At 45.7% G+C, this 24,322-nt stretch overlaps 1 protein-coding gene across 1 annotated transcript in view; it reads right to left on the reverse strand.

The window, feature by feature from the left end:
- The window catches only part of DRC11 (dynein regulatory complex subunit 11), a 931,905-nt gene that overhangs the window by 809,271 nt on the left and 98,312 nt on the right, over window positions 1-24,322 (reverse strand). The window contains exons 2-3 of the mRNA XM_086956298.1: window positions 20,842-21,169; window positions 18,314-18,433 (exon numbers count right to left, since the gene is read on the reverse strand). Coding sequence (XP_086812424.1) covers window positions 18,314-18,433; window positions 20,842-21,169 — 448 coding nt within the window. The remainder of the gene's footprint in view (window positions 1-18,313; window positions 18,434-20,841; window positions 21,170-24,322) is intronic.

Below are 24,322 nucleotides of genomic sequence, written 5' to 3' on the forward strand. Positions count from 1 at the left end.
GCCTGCATCCTGCCTGACATTGTCCTTCAACTATTTCCCCAAGAAGAAACTACCCACATGTGCCACTGTGTAAGTCTTGTCAATCCAGTTTTAAAAGCAAACATACATTTGGTAGATCATGTTTGTCTTGACTGCATCTGGGCTTCTGGTCCATAGAAGAAGAGTAAAACAATAATAGCATGAACCATCTGAATAGGCAGCAGAGGACATAACACACTATGTGCTTGATAACCTGCAGTACCTGGAATCTGTTGACTAGGGCACCTTTGGTCAGCAAAGTAAGGGCAATTTTGAATGATGGTTTTTTTCTGTAGTTCTCCCATCATGCCCAAACCCACCATATCATCTAAAACGAGAAGCACCTGAAGGATTAGGACCTAAGAAACAGCTGGTGCAATTCTATAGGATTTCGTTAGGTTCAATCAATCTAATTCAAGTGTCTTGTAGAGCGTGACTACTCACCGTTAAGGGTCTAATGCTGCTGGGGAGGGAGACTTCTGATCCGTCGAAGTTAGTTGCCAGTGCTAGAACCTCATTTAAGCATCGAGGATAAAGGCCAATGCCAGAACCTCATATGGTCCAGCACTAAGCAACAACCAAGCACCACTGATTAACCTCAAGTCAGCTCTAGAGTCCTTTGCCAGCAATGGTTGTGCCTGTGAAATTCTATTCCCAACCCAGCATGAATTTTATAGTGTGCTTTCTGAAGGGTGGTTAAAGGAGTTTTTTTTTTTTTTAGAAAATACCTCTGATAAGGCATCCCAGATTTCCCCACTATTTTATTGTTAAGTTAAATAGTGGTCTAGTGCCCAAAAGGTCAAGTTTGGGCACATCAGCAGGGGGTTGGAGGATGCGCGACACATATCTGTGTCCACTACACTCCAAAATCCTTGGGGCAACAGATGGCAGCAAAGCAGCAGCGACCTAGGAAATACAAAGGGCAAGAGCCAGAGGTTTTTTTTTTAAAATAAAATATATATGCCTTTTCTTCTTGAAAGAATGAAATGATTTGTAAAGAATAGATAAGCCATTTTAGGTCTGGTCAAGAAAAAGTTAGTTGTCTCTCCGCTTCATGTAAATGTAAAACAAATCTTGAGTAAAACACAAATACATACCTGAATGTATACTAGGGTTTTGAGTCAGCCCTCTTCATTTACTGACATGTTCAAATTTGATTTATATTTTGCTTTCACATTCCGCAGCGTACAGCATGGGACGATAGGTTAGCCCACTCCAGTCACTATATCTCTATCACTGTGATTGCTAACATTTTGCCTTATTAAACGCACATGCCCCTAAACTGACTCACCTTTCAGTGCTGGGGCTGGGTTACCCATAATGTACTTTGACATTACCTTTTCTTTCCATTCTTTAAAAGAAAAGCGTAACTTTTTTAATGCAATTTTTTTTAACAATGGTAATTTTTATTGCCACCATATGTCCTCTTCCCATATCCCAAGGAGACACAGGGAAGAGGGAAGCTCAGCGGCTGTAAATTAGGCCACTGACATGTTGACAGTTTTTATCGCCAAATGCTGTTCCACTGTCAACAGTTTAATCTTCGAATGCAAAGCCAGATGTATTACACAGATGACATTCCAGCCGGTCAAGTCTCTCTTCTAAGATGGGGTACCCTATAGTTGATAACAGGACAGGGAAGAGGATCCCTTCTTCAAAGAGGGTGGACCCATGAGTCCTTGAGAGAGTTTGCAGAGATAGGAAAGGGGTATTCACTGTAAGCAGGGATTTAAAGTTGAGGTTCATTCTGTCACGTGCCTCCCCTTACGGGAAAACATGTCAGGAGAAAGAAACAGAACTCGATATGCATGAGAAACACAATGGAAGATTCTCCTATACTCATATGTAGTTGAATATGCACACCATAGTCCTTTTTAAGGTAAATGCCCTACACATTACCCCTGGGCAGGTCCTTATTTAACTTATCACACATGGGCAAAACAGAGCGCTAAGCCCAGACCCAGGTATTGGGGAAAATCCTTGTACATAGTTCACTAAAACAAAAATACAGTTCCCGCCTCGGCAGACTGGGTGAGGTTGAAGGGCAAAAATGAGGTCAAAAAGCCACTGACCAATCAGGGTGGTCGAAGTGGAATCCAATTGTAAGGACAAAGGTAGTACAGACCATGTGTTTGTCTCATAGCAGGGAATTTGAGGAATCACAAAGCTTCCATTAAGATACACCCAGAAGAAAATGTTTTTGCACATCACCTCTCTTCCAAGCTGCTGGGAGCTGTGCATGTCCTCATACACAAAGGCCCAAGCTCAAGCAGTCATATCAGTTACAATCTCTCAGAATCATCACGTATTAAGGCACCAGGCTGGGTCAAGCACACTTTTAACCAATCACTTTCCACCACATTCTTACACCTTTCCTGGCTGTCTTCAGACACCCAGCAGCTACCATTTAATGACCAAGGGCAGAATCTGATGAGTTTTATAGATCTGTCACCATCAGAAAATTGAGTAAACACATGACTATCTTGGAACAATGTAAAATGCCTGGCTGTCGATATTCAGCAAAAGGCAGTGGTGGCTGCCACAAAAGTGGGAGGGGCGGTTTGGCAGGGGGGGGGGCTGCAAATTTAGGGGGAAATAATGAATTTTTAAGCATACCTTTCACTGCTGCTGCCTCAAACGTCATTGGCCACCTCTGGCTTTCAATCCTAGCAGTCTCTGGGAAGGCACAGTCTCCCCATCCAATCCAGACTCGGCTCTCATGCTATGAGAGCAGCGCCAGGATTGGTCTGAGTGGCCTAGTCTGCCACTCTGACACTGCCTGGGAGCCTGCAGCTTTTTTCCAACCCAACTGTGGTTAGAGAAATAGAAGTGCTGTCTGTTTGGCGGCCTAAGACAACCGGCAAAAGTTACCTGCACCTGGACTCATAGTCCTAGAACACTGCACCTGCTGCACCAGTGGAAGCTGCCACCTGCTCTGTGAAGGAGGCACAAGTATTGTTCTGCCCTTACCCCCCTGTGTTTAATTATCTTTTGCAAATGCACGTGTGTGGCTTTGAGAAATTCCATAAAGCCTTTCCCCGTTGGATACTTTGCTAAACAAAGCGAAACAAGACATGTTAAAGGTCTGCACTGGTCTAACCACTGACTCGGCTGCTGGGAGAAGCTTTTGGCATCTCTGTTGTGATCTTTTACCCAAGTCCATTCATGGGACACATGGAGAGCCCATAATGAAGGAAGAAGGTTCTTTATTGGCTATTCCAGACAAAATGTGGAAATGTCGTTTTATAGGGCACACAGTGTTATTAAACACTGGCAGCTTCAAAGACTCACAAATACGTTCAAGCTTGTGCCCTGGTGCCAGCTGTGAGAAAGGGTCACAGAACACTGTGCTTATGTCCATGTTTGTTTTCATTTTTATTTATTTATTTACTTTATTTACTTTATTTGTAGAGCGCACTGTCACCTAACAGGCATCCTGGCGCGGGCAGACTCAGAGTGCAGCATAAAAATGTGCCCGAAGCAGACAGCCAACTAAATCTTAGGAAACAACCGGGTTTTTAATCTACTTCTAAAGGGAAGGAGGTCACTGACTTGTCTGAGCTCCACAGGGAGTTCGTTCCACAGTTTAGCAGCTGCCACACCAAAGGATCTACCACCCGACGTAACTTTCCTGAACCTCGGTATCTTCACCAGTCTTGCCAATGAAGAACGGAGATTTCTCGCAGGGACATACCATACAAATTTTGTCTGCATAGACACATTGCACTATTTGGTGCAATGATTTGGCCCACTGACTCAGCGGATCCCTGTAACTGCCATAGACTTTGAAAGGTCTTCATTATTGTTCTTGGGGCTTACAGGACAAGGGCCAGACCAGTTGGTGTCCTGTGTGAGCTTCACTTGTGATGGAGGAAGAACCGTGGAGTTTTCAACATCTTCCTGTCGCACAGTGCTTACTGGTTGAACTGTTAAGTTGCAAGAATGCAAAACATATATATATATATATATATATATATATATATATATATATATATATATATATATATATATATTTTTTTTTTTTTTTTAACAGATCGTTATTGAAATACAAAGATCACAAATGAAATCAGTTTGCCAGAATCATTTGAGTGGACATCATATTAAAGGTTATTACAACATCATCAAATTTTACATCAATATAAAACAATGACCAGAGCCACAGGACAAGATTAGCTGGAGTGGGGTAGGAAAGCTGGGGAGGGGACTCCTTAAGGTGGCTAGTAAACTGTAACTGGGTCTTCCAGCAGGGCCGGACTGGGAAAGAAAACCAGCCCTGGCAAAGTGCTCGGCTGTCCCCCCCACCCCTTAACACCCCCTCCCTGGAAGAGAGGGGTGACCAAGCTCTTTGCGGAGCCGCTTTTCAGCCCTGTAACAAAATTGGCCCCCAGGGGCCCACAACTGGCCCCCAGCCTTGCTGCCCACCGGGGGGTTGCCCGGGCCCACAACGGCCAGTCCGGGCCTGTGTTCCAGTTGGGTGTTGAGACCTCTAATAAAGAGTGGGAGCAGAGAAGATAAACTAAAGGTGGTGGAGAAAAGGTGTGGATAAAATCAGAGTAAACGTTGATTGAATTGCCAATGAAGATTGGTTGAGATCTAGTAAATCAGAGCAAATATAAGGAAGTAGGCCACCCTGAGTGGCAGTGGCTGAGTATACAGTCCCTTCTCAGTGACTGTCATAGTCATAGGTGGGTGTATACAGTATTATAGCATCCAGGCATTCAATCAATTTAGTATGAGACACCAGTAGGGAATCTGAGAGAGGTATGTCAAAGTTAGTCAATTGGTACTTTTGCAGGAGAAGACATTAAGCTGTCATGTGCTGGGGAGTGCAGTACATCACATCATGGCGGGTTCAGGTTTGAATGGCACAGAGGAGGAATGAGGGCAGATGGGAGGTGAGGCATTCAAGGGATTGCCTTATATTCAGTTGAGATCCTCCTTAAAATAACGTAGGGCCTGATCTAGACATGATGACATTCCTTTTTGGACTTTAAACATGTATTTAAGTCATAAGACAATATGTGTAGCAACAGAGGTGATGAAGAGGAATTGTATTGTATAGACAGTCCTTCGGCCCTCATTTTGAGTTGCCCGCTTTAATGCCAGAAATGGCCTCTCCCCCACTTAGAATTACCATTGGTGGGGGTCACAGCAATTTACTGAGGGAGGCTATAACTAGGAATGTAGGTTTTGGGGAATAACATCTGAGAATCAGTCTTGCATGCAGATGATTTTCCTCGGTATTTCACCAGGTTATTTTATCTGCTTGCAGCTGCCGACATCCCCAGGTTGAATATCACTCAACAGCAATGCTCCTGCTAAACGTATAATTCTCAAGATGCGCAATGATAGTGTTTGAGAGTGAGGACAGAGGGCAAAATAATATAAAGCATCCATAAAACTATCTCATGGTGGCTGAACATTATCCTTTATTCTTCTGCCAAATTGGTTAGGGTTAAAATTAATGAGAGGACAGGGGGTAATAAGACTACCCTATCTCATTTCAGAACATTAGGAGGCTATTTGCAAGGCTGCACATATTCATGTGTTTGACATAATGCTGCGTAGAATTATAACAGTAGATTGGAGCAAGAAGGGTTTGGGTGTGGTATTAAGACAGAAGGATGAGCAAGAAGAACTGAATGTGTTTCTCAAAGTTTAACCCCTGCTGAAAAAGCGGATTCTGCCATTGAAATGAAAAACGTGCTTGTGTATGGAGTATTTGGGGTCATTTGTATGGGGTACTGAATTTGATTTGAGGACGGATAATAAACTGCTGGTTAACTTGGTAACTACTGGGGGTTTCCCAAAGGCTCAGCAAGAATTGCAAGGTTTTCCATGAGGCTGCAGGATTTTAATTATTGGATAAGATAGGTATCTGGTCTGCAAAAAAAGTGGTGAACTGTTTAAGTCCAATACCTCTACCTGCAGTGGAGTGTGTGGGATTAATTTTAGTTTGCTTAGGCTGATGATGAAGGTTTGTGACTCTATTGGGAAGGAAGAGTGGAGGGAAGCCTATGAGAAGAGTGTTGTACTGGGAAAGGTGAAGAAATGTGTCCAGGAAGGTTGGGTGGACAGGAAGAGTTGTTGGGGTGTGGTGAAAGGATTCCGGGAGGTCAGGAATGAGCTAGGAGTGGAGGCAGATTTTATTATGTGGGGGGCAAAGGGCATTTTGATATAGTGAAAATGAAAAGGAGAGTTCAATCAGTGCACTAGTGGCTAGAAACTTACCTTGAAATAGACTGAGACCAGCTCTGATTTCAATGAAGTATCCAAAAATGGTTTAGGAAATATTGCCAGTGGATTATGTGGGTCCAATCCATACTGTAATGGGGAGAGTAAATATATATTTTTCTTGGTAGATTTCTTCGGTAAGTGGGCAGAACTGAACGTTGTACGAAAAGTAGATGCAGAGACAGTGGTGACATTTTTGGACACCGATTTTTTAAGTGAGGGTTTTCTAAAGACACTTTTAAGTGATAATGGACCCCAAATTAAGGCTGCTGTGGTGGAGGAGTTTCTAAAAAAGAATGGAATCAAACATGTTAATACCTCTGTATATCATCCAGCTAGAAATTGCGCAGTGGAGTGCTTTAATCGAGTGATTAAAGGAATCATTCAGATAGCCAGTAAAAAATGGTCAGAAATGGGAGGTTGAACTAAAGAAGATGTTGTGGTTGGATCGCCTAACTCCTTCACTCATGAGATTCAGTTCTTTTGTCCTAATGTGGAGTCGAGAACGATACACTAAGGACAGTTTAGGATGGATGGACAGTTTAGGATGGATGGACAGTGTGAGAAAAGTAGAATGGTCACCGGAAATTGTGGTTGAAAATATTCTGAAAGCTCAGTGTGTGTACAAATATATTCTTGATGCTGAGAAAGGGACCAAGGTGGCGAGATTGGTAGAAGGTGACTGGGTGAAGGACAGGAAGGTGGGTAAGCTTCCTTAAGCTGAAAGTGTGCATTCGGAACCATTGAGAGTTGTGGGATGTTTGAAAGATTCTGCGAGGTTGAGTGATAACTGGAAGTGGCACTGGAGTCAAATAGCAAAATGCAAGGAGATGGAAATTATGAAAAGGTGTGCTGAGGAAAAAGGGTATTCTGGGGATAATTGGTTGTGACAAGAATATGTCGTAATGGTGCATGAAGGTAGATTGGAAGCCTCTGAAGAAAGAGAAGAGGTTCCTGGGGGAAGATGGTGGTAGTGTAGAAAGGATTGGGTAGGATTATTAAAACCCCAGCTAAACGTAAAGATTTTGTGTTACAGTAAAATAGCCGACATTTTAATGTGTTATTATTATCCATAATTCTTAGATCTTCTATTTAGCATTTTGTATAATTTTTTCTAGTGTGTGTTGTTATTATTATACCCCTCTTATGGTAGCAAGATGCTATTATCAAGATTGTATCTTTATGTTGTGATATTAATATATTTTTTATTGATTTACTGTTATATATTGATGTGTATAAAGAGGAAGGATGTGTGGTGTTGTTGCTTGCAAGAAATAGCATGTGTGTGGTAAGCTATCTGTCAGGTAATATAGAGTGTTGGAAAATACATGGTTCTACGGAGGGTGGTTTGGACTAGGAGCTTTGATGAGGAAGTGCTGCTGCCTTGCTGTTCCCAGCTACTGCAGAATTTATTTATTTTATTTATTGAAGTTTTGTATAGCGCTAGCTGGACCCGGGGGGTATCAGAGCGCTTCACAGCAAATAGAGAAATGCAACAAAGACAATAAGCATAGAAAACAAGAATCAGACATACACCAGCAGCTAGAGCGCAATAAGAGAATTAGTTAGTTCTGAGTTCCGCAAAAGGATATCTGATTTCTGCTGTTGGGCGATGGGGTTCTCGCTAAGCACCAGAGCGTTCAAGGAAGAGGGCTTTGAGTAGCGCTTTGAATAGTGGGAAGGAGGCGGTCGTTCTGATATGTGGGGGGATGGAGTTCCAGATCCTGGGCGCGTTCCCCGCAAAGGATTTATTTGAGGTCTTGCGTTTCTGTGATTTCAGCGGGATGAGTAGGAGTGTTTCGGAGCTTCTGAGGTTCCTGGATTGACCAGCCCTTTTGAGTTTTGAGGCCAGGTATTCTGGTTTGCCTGTATGCATGGCTTTATGTGTTAGGCAGGCTGTGCGGAAGTTGGCTCGTTGGTCAATCGGGAGCCATTTCAGATCTTTGAGTGCCGGCGAGATGTGGTCAAATTTCTTTGTTCCTGTGAAGAAAGGATATTTTGTACACCAAGTTGGGGTGTGCATTTTCACTACACACAGACTGCGATAAGCTCATTGTCATTCTGTCTGCTGGCTAATTGTCACAAACAGAATGACAATGGGACAGCCCGTTATGTTACAGCAGGTGGTGCGCCTACTCCTCCTCTGACCTAGAACATAGCATTCTGCTTTTGTCAAGGGGCATGTGCAGCTAACGCTTCTGGAGTACTGTGTTTGAAATTAAAGGGTTAAAGGCACAGGCTTCTGAGTTCCTTGTGTGCCACTAATTTATAGGCAATAATAACAAGCCAACAAATCTCACCTTCGGGACCTTATAAGTGTTTAGTTGTCCAGCACAATATCCTTGATGCAACAAAATGAAGTGCTGCATGGCTAAACACGTTTAAGGTACCAAAGGTGAGACCTATTGGCTATGCCAATGCTTGTTTTGAGTGAGTGGCTCGTGCAGGTATGCCACTGTGAGGTCGAGATGCTGCGAGTGCTTTTACAGAAGCCCCTGTGACATTGTGCCTCTTCAAAATGTTTCTTTGGTCTGGTGTAATACTTCTAGCCCCTTTTCCTGTCTTCTCGCACCCAATGCATCTTTAAATGTCCCATGTACAGCTGGGGTTGATACTCCTATTACCCCTGCTCTCCAGTGACCCATCACAGGTGGTGGTGGTGGACGTGGTGGTGAAGGATGTGGTGGTGGTGGATGTGGTGGACGTAGTGATGGTGGTGGACGTGGTGGACGTGGTGGAGGATGTGGTGGTGGTGGACGTGGTGGTGGTGGTGAACGTGGTGGTGGTGGAAGACGCGGTGGTGGTGAACGTGGTGTCACGGCTCGCGGCGTTGCCGCGGCCGGCCATCCCGCAACACACACGGGAGGCCGGGATACTCACTTCCGGTGGAAGTCGAGTGCCCGGTCTAGCCACTGGGGAAACCAGGCACAGAAGCACTTCCGGGGGAAAACGCATAAACGGCGCGTTTCCCGCCGGCTGAGTGCTTCGGATTCCGGATTCTAGCTGATGCTCACGTTTCCTGAGACCTGCATGCCCGGAGAAGAGCCGGGCAGGAGTGCTTTGACTTCCAGTCACGTTAGCTGCCTTTGTATTTTGTTTTCATGACCCTTGGTGCGCAGGAGCGCCCTAAGGGTACTAATTGGATCTAAGATTGTGTTTTGGGGTTTTACTTTGATTTCCCATCGCGCCGGAGCGCTATCAGGGAATAACTCCGCCTACAGATCCTTTCACCTTTCCACGGATACCACAAGCTGGGTGGTTGTTTCCCGTTTCCAGCTACCCGCGCAGGAGCGCTTTCCTTTTTGTTTTAGCTTGGGTGAATGCGCAGGAGCGCTTTCTTTAGTTTGTACTTGGCGATAACGCGCAGGAGCACCTTCCTCGCTATTCACAACCGAAGCTGCATTCATCGGGAACTCTTCGTTTCGGAAGCCTTGGTAAGTCCTCAAGGGGTACCTGGTCCTGTGTGTGTACGTGGGGGTGGTTCCTTTCGGGTCTGCATCCCTTTCTGATCTTTCTTATTCTGGTTTCCAGTGTCTCCGGAACGCCCCACCAGCTCCACGCCATCCTTAACCCTACACCCTGGCTCCCATCCCGGCGTCCATCTCATCCCTGCTGGGTGTTGTCGTCCACGAGGGTTAGGTGGGTGCAGGGACGGGTGCTCTTGTCGTCTCTGCGGAATCGCGCCACAAGCAAAGGTGAGTCTTGTGGGGCAAACCCGACACGTGGTGGTGGTGGACGTGGTGGTGGTGGACGTGGTGGACATTTTGGTGGTGCTGGTGGACATGGTGGTGGTGGTGGACGCGGTGGTGGTGGACATGGTTGTGGTGGACATGGTAGTGGTGGATGTGGAGGTGGTGGTGGAGGTGGTGGACATGGTGGACGTGGTGGTGGATATGGTGGTGGTGGACATGGTGGTGGTGGACATTATGGTGGTGGACATGGTGGTGGTGGACATAATGGTGGTGTACTTGGTGGTGGACATGGTGGTGGACATGGTGATGGCGGTGGTGGACGTGGTACTGGTGAATCTGTTGGTGGTGGACATGGTGGTGATGGATGTAGTGGATGTAGTGGTGGTGGTGGATGTGGTGTTGGATGTGGTGGGGATGTTGGTGGTGACATGGTGGTAGTGGACATGGTGGTGGTGGTGGACATGGTGGTGTGGTGGATGTGGTGGTGGTGGTGGATGTGGTGGTGGTGTATGTGGTGGTGATGGATGTGGTGGTGGTGGACTTGGTGTTGGTGGACGTGGTGGTGGGCGTGGTGGTGGACGTGGTGGTGGATGTGGTGGTGGTTGTGGTGGTGGTGGACATGGAGGTGGTGATGGTGTACTTGGTGGTGGTGGACATGGTGGTGGTGTACATGGTGGTGGTGTACATGGTTTTGGTGGACGTGGTGGTGGTGGTGATCGAGGTGGTGGTTATGGACGTGGTGGTGGTGGATGTGGTGGTGGTGGATGTGGTGGTGGTGGACATGGTGCTGGTGGATGTGGTGGTGGACGAGGTGGAGGTGGACGTGGTGGTAGTGGTGGACATGGTGGTGGTGGACTTGGTGGTGGTGGACGTGGTGGTGGACATGGTGCTGGTGGTGGACGTGGTGGTGGTGGATGTGGTGGTGGTGGTGGTGGTGGACGTGGTGGACATGGTGGAGATGGTGGTGGTAGTGGACATGGTGGTGGTGATGGTGGTGGACGTGGTGGTGGTGGACGTGGTGATGATGGTAAACATGGTGGTGGTGGACGACTATTGGGTAGGAGGGTGGTGGCAGAATGCAGAAGGAGAGGAGGATCTGGAAGGGGACACATGGGAGAGCAGAAAGAGCACAAATATTAGAAACAAAAACGGTGAGTTGGTAGAACACAAAACAGATTTAACGGGGTAGTCCCTTCTTATAGCGCATGTGAATGTTCCTTAGCACCCCGTTTTTAGTAAACAGGGGGACCATGGGGAGGTTAATTGAATAATCACGCATGATGTTCCCGTGCGATTAATTTACTAATCACGCATGATGATTGCGTGCGGAAGCTGGTGTTGTTCCAGTCACGGCGTTGGCTTATCAATGTGTGATTCTGGGCAAATTAGTTAATCTCCCATGCCTTCTAAAAGGCAACGTGTTCCTGTGTAAATGTGCTCTTTTGTAATGTAACTGGGTGTCTTGTAAAGGTCTCTACTACTCTTCAGTTCAGTTTGCGCTCTATGAATTTGCTAAACAAACAGCCAGCAGACTTTGTAGAGCAAGAGCCTACTATATCCGTTCATGTAGCGCAAGCACAGCAATGAGGGCTCTGTATAGCTCAGTACTGCACACTACACAACAAAGAAATATCCGTTCATGTAGGGCAGGCACAGCAATGAGGCCTCTGTACAGCCCAATATTGCATTTAAAATTTAAAGTGCATTGTACAGCCCCGTACTGCATTTAAAATTTAAAGCGCATTAAAGCACAATGCTCCGTTACTAAAAAAACACGTTGTGCCTGCAGTGAGATTGGCCCACAAAGAAAAGAAAAAACTGCTTAGCGGCTAATTAAGAGGCACTGTCCCCCGCTGCAAGTAAAAGATCCAATCCCGGTGGGCTGGGCCAAAAGTGGACAGGGTGGTAACCAGGAGGGACTAAAAAGCCTCCTGGACAATCGTGACACCCGGTTTTGCATAATTGGTGACGCAAAATGACGTGCACCAATGCAAAACACAGGCGGAGCAGAAAGCGAGATTCTGGAATCGTATTGATTCCGAGAAGCTCTCGCAACGCAAGTGCAGCGCATGCGAGCTGCTAACACCAGGTGAGACCTAAAAATAGGAGTAGAACTCGGGTGACTACTGTATCGCTTTGCAAGATCCAAGTTCTGTGTAGTCCAGTTTTGACTCACCATAAAGTAGCGCAGCGGGATAATGTGACTCCACAGAACAACGTTTAACATGGAGATCAAAAAATTGTTTTCTTATGTAGATAGTTTAGCGTGTTACTGTTGTTTTCACAGAGTTCCTTTTGTTAATTGCAGTTCATAAGCTATAATCCTAACACATCACAGCTATCTACAAACTGTCATCAAATAGCTGCATGCAAAAAGTAATGCATGGGTTTATACTTTAATGTTTTTTTCCCAATCTTTCATTATTTTAAGGTCGCTAAGTAGTGTTCCTTTGGATAATGATCACTATTTATTAGCAAAGACTCCCCAACCACTATGTTACATTTCAAATCCAGAGTAGGCGTGGGCGGAAAATCCGTTCCGCTCGCGGATTTTGCGGATTTTCGGGAAATCCGCAATCCGCGAGATTTGCGAATTTCCCGCAAAATCCGCAAATCCGCGAGCAGCGGATTTTGCTCGCACTGCTCGCACTGTTCGCGTGAGTTCGCGCCCCGCGAATAAGTGCAAAATTGCAGAAATACGATCTTAGCAAAACTGAAAGTAACTACTTACCAGGTTCAAAAGTTCAGGCTCATCATTAGTAGCCATTTCCTGGAGTGCTTCCTGAGGGGCCCCTCCAGAGTTCAGTTGCCAGTTGAAACTATTATGTGACCCTGCTCTGAACCTCAGAATAGTTACACATATGCCACAAAGGTCCTGAATTACAGCTAAGGGAGACAAGCAGGAGCCAGGCTGGAAGTTAAAATCCATTAATCAGCCCCTAATTCATTATTGTCAGTTGGGGCAGGGCAGGTGTTGTAACTAATTTTGCAACAATGAAAGCACTTAGCAAGTGCAAAAGATCACTAATCAGGGCGCACTAAGGAAGCAGGTGCCAGCTAAAAAAATATTCTGTGACACATGAATCAGCCCCAAATTAATTCAGGTCACTTGAGGCAGGGAAGGTGTGCTTTGCTTTGCCGAAAATAATGTACACTGGACAACCAGAGGGTGTGGTGATGAAACAGAGGGTGGCATGGGTGGGCCAGAGGGTGGCATGAGTAGTCAGAGAGTGGCAGTGGTGACAGAGAGTGGCAGTGATGAAGAAGAGTGTCCCAAACAGGCTGGACACGTAGAAACAACAAGTTCGCGAAACTTGCGACCCGACAGGTAAGTTCGCAATTTGCGAAAGTGTACAAAACCCTCGCGAACTGGCAGAAACACGGGCGAACACAAAAAAAAAAAAAACCGCAAATTCGCGGGAATTCGCGGATTTTGCGGATTGCGAATCCGCAAATCCGCAAAATTCGCGAACGCGAGATCCGCAAAATTCGCTCATGCTTAATCCAGAGTTTGTATGTCTCTAGACTCGGCACTCTTAACATATAATGCCTACCAGTATGCTTGGCATGTGACTCCTACACCTTGAAGCTATCATTGGCTTACGTAACATTTCCTATACATTGACTTACATACTACTATGATTCATTGCCTCTGTTAAATACGTGTGTGATGTAACTCACTCTGGCACCCTACTCTACATTAGGAAATTAAATGCACATGAGAGAGGGTCTGTTTGGGCATTGGATGCTGGTAGTGAGGGAATCCATGGAGAACAAGGTCTTTGGGGTGCGGTTCGGGGATAGCGGGGGTGCCAACAAAGATAGTCACACCGGCTACCACCAGCACTAAGGCTTGTCCTGTCAGGGGCGTAGCTGAGGTGGGAGAGCTGCTGAAAGCTCGAGCCTCCCTCAAGCCTTTAGTCTGGCTCAGCTCGAGGTCACATTGGCACCTTGAGTCCATAATGAGTAGAGCTTTCATATGGTTTCTGCCTGCCAACCTCGCTCTACCCTCATGCAAAAAAAAAAACTACGGTAAGGAGAGACAAATAATTTAGCGACTGATTTGTACAAAGTGAAACCACAAAACCTGGTTTGATGGCAGCTTCCCCCTTAACCAAATTGTGCAATCTCAGGCAAATATTTTATTTTACCGATCTTGATTTTTCTTCACTTTCACCTATGAATTTACCTTCAAATATGTGAGGTCAGAAAGCCAGTTGTACAAAAAAAAAGTATTGTTTGATTTAATAGACTATAATGTTGCTCTTTCTATAACAATCTGGGCCACATTTAGGGTTCACATGACGACTGTATTTCAAATAAAAAAACAACGGTGGGCTACAGAATATGGAGTAAAGAAAGCAAAATAAACATTTGTTAAAACTGTATCCTTTGGACCTTCATCATTGGGTGCACCTTCCAGTATTGTTTTCTCTTCACATGGCAACTATTTTGCCTCTTAGTTTACTAATTGGACTGTCGTCAAGACGAGGTGGGGCAGAAATCTAAGTTCACTTTTATAAAAGACTTCTCAGTGCAGTGCTATAATACGACGTTTTAATGTGAATGCTTTCACATGTTAACTTTTTCCCTGCGCCCGTTGGTAAATGGCTGTCGCGAGAACTACCTCCGTAGAGCTGCGCACATCGATTGGCCGACGCGGCCCCGCCCACTCAATGGAACGCCCCGCACCGTGGCGGAATTTCCGCCGCGGTTAAGGCGTTAAAGAAACACACTTTTTTTGAATTATGAAGAGACTTTACCATATTTTACGTGATGTCTGTTATATGATTCACATGTTAAACATTTTCAGGGTTTGGCTCATTCACAGGCTCCAAGAGCCAAACCAGACACTTGATTCAGCTCGGCTGACCCTGGTAATTTGTTGGCTCGCCCAACTCTAGGCTCATTCCTGCAGCCTGTCCAGTGCCCCAGGCTCTGAGGCAAAAGCACTTCAGGAGCTGATTGGTGAATAGACTGGTAGTAAAACTTAGCCGTAGAACAGAGGGATTTCATTTTATTGTAATCTCTGTTTCTTTAAAGTTTGTATTTCAACATGTCCAGTTAATGGAGAATGAAGAGGATATTTAGCAATGCCTCACATAACATGTATTATGACTGGTGTGCACAAACCCCAAAAGTTTGTTATGCAAGACTGTAATGTAAATGTATAGGCATTTATATAGCGCACTACTTACCCATAGGGTCCCAAGGCGCTTCGACCGCTGCGAAACCCTTCCTGGCTTCCCTGAGAGATGGTCCCTTAATGGGTATCTCCAGGGTGAGACCAGGCATCCCCGGCGGTCTGGTGGGGCCGTTAGTGAAGATGAGGCAAGCTAATGCCCAGAGTTGCCGAGTGTGAACGCTGATCAGAGTGGGCACCGAGGCGAGAGAATTATCGAGTCCACTGACCCTGGTCCAGAAACCTGCCGCGCCGGGAATCGAACCCTGGTCCCGGGCCGTCCTCTGCTCTCGGGTCTGCCGCCTCTAACCAGTGAGCCACACTACTTCACTGCCAAACAATGGTCCGTGCTGGAGCTTTGAATGGATTTGTCCTTCATTCTTTGAAAAATAGAGTTCTCTGAACAAGCAGTGATTTCCGGTCTGTCTGTATGTATGTATATGTTATTTCTGTGGCGCGACCATAGCCAATGACAGCAGAGCACTGTACAAGGTCCACCACAAGTTATGTCTGGACACCTGTGCCATGTCCTTGAGGAGCATATTTCCTAACATTTCACACAGCACTGCGCAGTAAGTGCAGGTGCTGTGCTGCATTGCGTAAAAGGGAAAGAGCAGAAGAGCACCATGTTTTCAAAGAAATGGTGCACCGGAAATGAGATTGAAAGTTTTGACATGCAAGTTACACAGTGAACCTTCACACAATCTCTTCATTCACCCCCTATTCAACCTCGTACACTCTCCTACCTTACCATTCGTCTCTGTCTCTCGCACTCCCCAAATGCTTTATCTCTGTTCCCCCATATGCCCCCATATTGACCCCATATTCACCTCTACCTTTTTTCTCTTTTCAATCCCCTCTCTGCCGCCCTCAGAATCTTCCTGTTTCTGTTTTTCGCACCTTTCTCTGACCATCTTCTTCTGTAATCCTCTACTCTCTTTTCACCATCGTCCGATCTTTCTCTTTCTCAGCTGGCAGACCCCCGCTTGCTTTCCTCTTCTCTCTCTGTACACTTTCATTCTTCCATCTTCTGTCTCGCCATCTCTATAAATATCGTTCTCTGCTCCTTTCCCACCACCACATCTCTCCCTGTTTCAGACTCTTTAGTAGTGCTGCTGCTGTGAACTCAAAGTCTACATTCTGCAACACAGCCCTGCTTCCGGCACCATCATCCATGGTACTGGGTAGAATTGTTATGTTATAAAATGTTATAAAAATCTTTTATAGCGCACGGCTACTCCAAAGAGTGTCCCGACGCTTTATTGTAAACCTGTAGTAGAAAGCATAACAAAGCAAATAAAAAGAACCAGAGATCAAAAGAAAAGAGCGTATCTAAAGAGCAAAAAGCCAGGTTTTAAGGCCCTTCCTGAAAGCCAGCAGATTGGAGGTACTCCGCAGTGTCACGGGCAGAGTGTTCCAAAGCTGTGGCGCCAACAGCCTGAAAGACCGGCCCCCAATTGTGAAAACGGACCCTTACCTCGGCTGTCAATTTCTACATGGAGTGTATAAGCTTGCTAGTTTCTTCATCTTGAAATACGTCCAGATATGTGTGGATTTTTGTCCCGTACTCCAATGTGTAATGTAAACCACACATAATAAACCCTTTTTAGCAATGGCTTTTGTCAGCAATTTTATAATTGTGCAACATACTCCGATGTGTCCGTAAAAATGACCTTTTGTCATGAATTTTGTTTATTTGTCCTGACTTTTTACGATCATAATCCAGAATTTCCCTTCTTGCCAGGTGGTCACTCTAGTCCAAGTTCTGCTGCCTCCAACACATGCACTAACTTGGATATTTTTAGGATTTATGTGTGCTCTAAAAATGGGGCGAAGAAATACACAGACATTTCTGTGCCAGTGCAGGACAGAAAACAGAATCAAGAAACGTCCCCAGTCCTACCTGGAAAAAGTTGTGGTGCAAACTATTCTCATTTGTATTGTGCGAAAATTATAACTGGGTGCAAAAAAACGGCCAGTTACCGTGTGCAACTAGTGTTTCTCTGAGTGGTGTTTGCACACGACACTATCCCAGCACTCCGGTTGAGTGTCTTACGTTCATGTACAATAATCTTGGAGAGCCCGAAGGAAAACTCCCATCGGCCCCATGAACTGATGCCCTGGTTGTCCCATGTGTATGTACAGGCCAAGGTCGAGAGCAGTGAAATATAGGAAGATACCAGAAAACGGCAGCACGAAAGCCAGAAAAGATAAGGATGGAGACACAGACATAGGGAGAACTCGGGTGGCAGTGAGAGAGGAACCAGGGCATATCTTATCTGGCAGCACGAAGATTAACACGGAGGACCCATGCCAAAAAGCACAGCCCATGTCCAGAGACTGTCACGCAGAGAAAAGACAATAGAAAATTAATGTTTTGCCAACTCCAGCTAAACTTCTTATCAAGGAGATGGCCTGAAGGGGTGTATAATTCAACGTAGTTCTTAAGATTCTATTTTTCCTAAGCCTAGGATTTATTGCACTCCCGTAACCAAGGTGAAAAAAAGTTTGTAGAAGAATCAGCTAAGACAGTAATGTAGGAAGGAGACCTAAACGAGAGATTTTATTTTGCAGTTTGATATGGCGGGAACTCGACCCGAAGGTATTGGAGCGCTTTACATGAGCACCAGTCGCATTACAGACGGACACATCAATGTTTGGAGGCACGGGGAGATTAAGTGGTTTTCCCAAAATTACCGGATGGTGAACCGACTAGAACCTGGTTTCCCGCTCGTAAGTCCTGAGCTCTGACCATTCCACAACTTCACCTCTTAGGGTTGCCGCATCTGTCCAGCAATGTTGGGATTTGTCCTACCGGTTATGTGTAGCTCATTATATATTTAAAGTACAAATATTTACTTGCCCAATAGTCCCAAAATGGATGCCATATGTATGCTCTGAAACATCCCCCAATGTATCATATTCCTGGGTCTTAGCAGACTTTTCTCGGTTGCAAGTAGCTGGTCGTTTTCGTTTGTACTGCTCTTATATACAACTATTTATTCTATGTATTAAGCCATTCAGTGTAACTCTTATGCCACAATGGCTATAGCTGGTTTAATGACATCGCTGAAAATGCTGAATTATTATGCCTTAAAAACAATATTTTTAAATTCATCACAAGGCTTGCCTTTGCTGCTCAACAGATCATTGATTGATAAGCACGCTTGTGTCTACGCACACTCACCGTCTCTGTGACTTGCATCCCGGCATCGGCTAATATCTGGGCAAGTATTTTCTCTCGATCCTTCAGTACTTTCATCTTCTCCTTCACAAAGTACTTGGGGATGGGAATCTCCAGGTTTTGCTAGAAGAGGGTGGGGGAGGGAGAAAAGTATGACAGATAAATGCTAAATAATGCTTTTTATGAGTAATCTTGCAAGTATAGCGCAGGAAGTGGGGAAGTTCAGTGCTCACAGGTGTGATTCAGTAGGAGAAGTTAGGGTAGTAGGCTACATGTTATCTAGAGAGAGTTATGATGTAGTGAGAAGGGACTCTTTGGGGAAGGATAGGTGGTATATTGGATGATACATGATCTAGGCAAAGATGTGTCGTCTGTTGAACGAGTAAGGGAAGAGAGCGGGTGAGTGGTTCAAAAGATCTCTCTAGAGCAAGCTAACACAGAAAGTTTGGCAGAAGCATTTTGAGGAGGTGCTTTCTAGAGTAAATAGTGTGGGTTAGCGAATCAGGGCTATGCAAGATATATGCTGTAGTAGGCAATGTGCTGTCTAGCACAGAAGCTGTGGTCTAGTGGAAGTTGTGACATCTAGCAGGGTTGGTCAGTACATTCAAGTGTGGGTGGGATATGCAGTGCAGCATTAACCCTGTAGTCTGTGCTCCAGTGAAGAAAGTTGTAGGTCTACTGGAAAAGGAGCTGTCAATAGACGGGATAATGTGATCTGACTGAAGAAGTAGGCTCAATTTCAAAATGTGTGATTCTGTGTCAGGTGTGATCTTATTGAGAGATGCTATTTTCACAGAGGAGCTATAGTCTAATAAGAAGTGTGGTCTAGGTAAGTAAACAGCATCCAGTGAAGACACTGTGGCCTAGTCAAGAGGAAAGTCTAATTGGTGCAGTGTGATCTAGTCAAATGTATGGACTCATGGACCGCATGTAATCTGCAAGACAAAAGGGGGAACCTAGTGGATAAGGTGTGGTCTATTGCAGGTGGTGTGGTCTAATGGAAGAGGTGTGGCCTAATCATCCCTTAATTTGTACAAAAAGTGCACGGCCAAGGTTTTTCTGTGAAGCATGCCACTGGCCCTGCTGAATAATGGAGTTACAGATTATCAAATTCACCCATTCTTAATTGCACCTCATGCCCCTTTCTTCCACCATCCTCTGCTTCTTTTCTCTTTATCTCACTTTTACAGTTCCTTCTTTCTCCCTTTGTTTCTGTTTTCCTACCTTTACTGTGCTAATTCTTTCTCCCGTTTCTACCTTGCTCTCATTTAAAATCTGATGGTTAAAAATAGGTATCAGTCCCTAAAATGAGCTTCTGGTGCCAACTCCCACTGAGAACCACTAGCACAAATTAAGCACTCTAACTAGTTTAGTTGGGGGTGCTATTTAGGGCAGAAAAGGTCCAGAAAGTGGGATAAGGGCCAGGAAGGTGACAATATCATGCAAACATGTACAGCTATGTAGAGGTGCGATCTGTACGTAGCTCTACATGCTTTAGCGGGAAGTATAATGTGAGATATAGTTGAAAACTGTGTAAAGTAGAAGAAATAGTTTTCTGTGGAGAAGATATGGATATAGTCTACCGTGAGTGTAGTCCAGAAATGTTACTGTGTCATAGGATGTGTGGCTTAGTGGAGGAGGTTTCGTATTAAAGAAATGTGTTCTAGAGGCTAATATGGTTTGTGGTTTGAAGGTATGGTCAATGGCAGGGTTCTCCAAAGTCTGCCCTGGAGGACCAGATCCATGCAGAATTTTAGCATATCCCTATTTAGTTACATATAGTTATCTTAAAAATCTAGCATGGACCAGGCCCTCCAGGACCAACTTTGGAGAACCCTGGTCTATGGGAAGATGTAGAGCTGCATGATCTGGAATTAAGAATTAATTTCCTGACTAATAGCCCTGCTACTCTAGGATTTGGGGTTAATGTTATTTCTTCCACTTCTGTTGGGAGTAAGACAATCATGAAATTGCATGCAATGTACCTGGAGCCGCCATCTATATTGTGGTTCTTGTTGTCAGCACATGAAGGCCACATATTAAATAGACATAGTAAGTTATAAAATCAGAGAAAGGTATTTTCTACCAACCATTTTGACCATTAACATAGGACTGTCATTGTTGACAGCATTAACTTGTGTGATCAAGGCACTGCAATCTATGTCTAACCTCACATTAACAATAACATATCAAGGAGGCCACTAGGATCAATAAAATTGGACATTGCACTGACTGTTATTACTCTCATTGGCCTCAGGGCCTGTTAGTATTACACAGTGACAACTAGATGATCCACAGTACCATGCAAGGCCTCTCATCGGGCTCAAACCATGTCATTTTTGCCTATGTGCTTTCTTATGAGTGCTGTAACATAAAAGGATGTTCACAAAACTCAAGCCTCCAGGATATTACTCATCACCCCCTAGGATTCTTCAGTTTTATGCTGGGGCACTCAGGCACTAGAGGTATTACACAGACTCTTTGCCCCTTCTTCTGAGATTTAGTATTTTGTAGATTGGAAGGTTACTCACTGGGCTCATCTTGAAATCCTGCAAGATGTCATCAAAGTAATGGAACTCAGACATCTCCAGCTCCACCATCTCATTCTTCAACTCAAGGATGCGCCCCATCACGCCATCCAGCACTAGGCGGATCACTCGTCGCTTCTGCGGGTGTGCCATTTGGTCGTAGGCAGTCTCCAGGTTGCGAAAGATCTGAACATACTTGATGTAGAAGGTGGCCAGCATCTGGAATATCACCAGGCGGTCCTTTTGAGGCTTTGTGGGCTTGTCTGAGGCTTCCTGCTGGAGCAGTTGCCCCAGGGCCTCCTGCACTTCCACCCATATTTTATTATAGACCCTGTAAGAAAGAAGAGGGAAACTTTACTATGTTGTCTGGTATTATAAAGCCATTCACCCACTCTAACTTGCACTTAGCCCCCAAAACCCACATTTTCAATGAGATAAGATTTACAGGCACACATTAAGTAATTGGAAAGTTAACCATCAATATTTAGGGATATTCACTCATTTAGTAATTAGAGACAGCAATCCACCTTAAAACCAGACAAATAGTCAAACATCCAGTTATCTGAGCGAGTATAGCAAATTCAAATGAACAAAACACACAAATTAGAGATCATGGGCCAGATGCATCAAAGGGTTTTGCCCATTCTGTGTGTATGGGAAAATGTGTTGATGCATATGGCGACAAGACAAGAAATGCCCCGAAGTACACCCTTAATCTTCTTTATTATTGTGCATGTCGCCTTCCTTTTTTAGGTCTCGCACCTGGTGACTCAGCCTGAAGCGCTGTCGCCAGCGAGACCTATTGTCGCTGACTTGGCTCTCAAGGGAGACAGGAGATGAGCACGCGCAGGCTTCAGGCCGGCATGGAAATGTGAACGCGTGCGCTCACCACGTACAGTCACACGCTGTGCACATCTCCTGTCCCATGCAGTAACTGCGCCAAAATACACATGCACCAAAAAAACACACACACACACCCCGCCAGTACACGTGTACTCGTCTTCCTCAACAACAAGCATGGCGTGCTTTCCCTCATGGCAGACGGACGGAGGACCCTGATATGTGGGCTATAGAAAAATGCAGCGTTTTCATCTTATCTATGGTCAGCTTAAGCATAGTCTGCCTTGGTTGGAGCGAGGGGTCCGTTTATCGAATGGCATTACTATGGATACGTTGCCGGTCCTCAGTGGTGTCTGTGCTGCCTGGACGCTGTGTTTCTGCTCTCTGGGCTCGTTGTCTGTGCTCCCTGGGTTCTCCGTGCGGACGGCGAGTTGCACCCCTTCCCCACAAGATGTCTATCTCTGTGAATGTGGTAAACAGCCCGGACCCCCGCCTCGCGGTCACTGGGAGAGGAAGTGAGGCAGGTGGATCCGTCCGGTTCCTGTCCGTGCCATGCGCCGCAGTCAGAGGCAGGGTGATGGAGGCACAGATTTAGTGGGGCTTCCCTCCCGCAGACATGCGGTACTCATATGGCTTAAGTAGGTGAAAACAGCGTTTTCTCATAGAATCAGAATTGTCACCCCAGTGTCTAAAGTTGGTCTGTTTGACGCCCGCCCCAGGTTGAAGGACTCACCCTGTGAAGGTTCAACTCTAGTCGGTCCTTGGGGTGGGGGGCGGTTCAATGTACATAAAGGAGAACATCGCCTGAACGTACGAGTATGCGCCGTAGCTGCCATCTCTGATTGACCCACATATGAGGTTAACCTATTCTACAAGGGGCGGAGGGTTATTGGGCTTGTATAATGGCCGTTTTTGTATTGGCGTCGATCAAAGTGGCAGCACTTGCTTTGCCAATGGCAGGTGAACAATGGCTTCCTGTTTTCCCTAGGATGACTATTCAATGGTAAGCATGTGTTCCAGCGGTATATGTATTTGCCGTTTTCACGGGTAGAAAACAACTGAATTTTAGGGTATAAATGTACCACCTTTTACGTTCGTATTTGTGTCCATAGTCAAATGTTTTTTTTTCTTCTAATAGCGGGTGTCTATTCCGCGGAGATACTCAGTCTACAATTTAGAGAAACGAAAGCAGTGCGTCATGCTCTCAGGTGGGGGGCGGGGGCTTCACATGGGGTCTGAAGATGCACAACAGACCAGACCATGCTCTCTGTGGGGGAAGGGGCTTTTCATGGGGTCTGACACCATGCATAAAACATCGGCATTTACAATACTGCCCTTTACCGACCAGCCCCTTCCAACCTTTGTAAGGGTCCATGGTGACGAACCAAGCGGGCACTAATGCACCAGGACTTACCGGGCAGAGCTGGCGCTAATGCACCAGGACTTACCGGGCACTAATGAACCAGGACATATCGGACTGAGTGGGCATTAATGCACCACGACCTACCGGACAGAGCGTGCCTTAATGCACCAGGACTGGCCGGGCAGGGCATTAAGACGGGCAGAGTGGACACTAATGCACAAGGACAGTGCGGTCAGAGCGGGCACTAATATACCGGGAGTGACCGGGCAGAGCTGGCGATAGTGCACCTGGCCTAACCGGGCAGAGCACTAAGACGGGCAGAGCGGACACTAATGCACCAGGGCTGACAGGGCAGAGCTCCAGAGGTCCAGGATGCACAGGGCAGTATCGGGACAGGAAAGCCCGCACCATGGCGAGGGTGACAGGAGCCCACGCTTCTCCGAACTGACACTGCTGCTTCTCCTCGCCCTGCCCCCCACAGGTAAGACCTCGCCCCTTCTCGGCCCCACAAGATTCGTGTGACGCCACCCAGGATTCAGACGGGCTGAGGCAAAGCCAGGCACGTGTTGAGGGTTGGGAGAAAGGGAGCCAGCATTATTGTAGCGCCTCTGAAAGGCTGCACAGGGGCGTATCTACTTGCCCTCTTAAGGCTGGGAGGGCTGGGGCAGAGTCAGACAGACTGCTCTGACATGGTTTCCTGGTAGGCCAGTCAGAGCTGGAGGGGAATCCCAGGCCTCGGGTTCCCCTCCAGGGCTCACACTTCCGGGTCCCTTTATTTCCGCCCTCCTTCTGTGACAAGCTAACACATTCTTTTCTTTAAAAAAAATGCTTTTCGTACTTTCTAGTTGTAAAAGCTCATTGTTAATTCGCAAACGTGATGTAATTGTTACATCGTAAACACGATGGTCAGTTTAAGCACCTGCACTTACTTGAGTTAATTGGGCCTGCGTCTTTAATGCTGTAGGATTTTTGTATTTTTTAAGAGAAGACCGGTAGTGCAGGCTTGGCCTGCGAGGTAGGGTTTTCATAGTATTGTCTGATTTTCCATTTACTTACATCATATACCCAGTCCGTACCATGTTTTCAGTTTACTGCCTTAAAGTTATACTCCCAAAGACCCATTTTTATTAACCATATGTTATGCCACTATGGGTCCAGGAGCAGCCTACTTCGATATTTCTGGTAATTACCAACAGTACCTATGTCTTAGAAGGTTTGTCTGAGGTGCATCTTTGCTGTATGTGCTTCCTAAACGAGGCACGCCATTTTGTCTGCTTGATT

Source organism: Lissotriton vulgaris, chromosome 2_1 (assembly GCF_964263255.1).
Source record: "Lissotriton vulgaris chromosome 2_1, aLisVul1.2, whole genome shotgun sequence".
NCBI lineage: Eukaryota > Metazoa > Chordata > Amphibia > Caudata > Salamandridae > Lissotriton > Lissotriton vulgaris.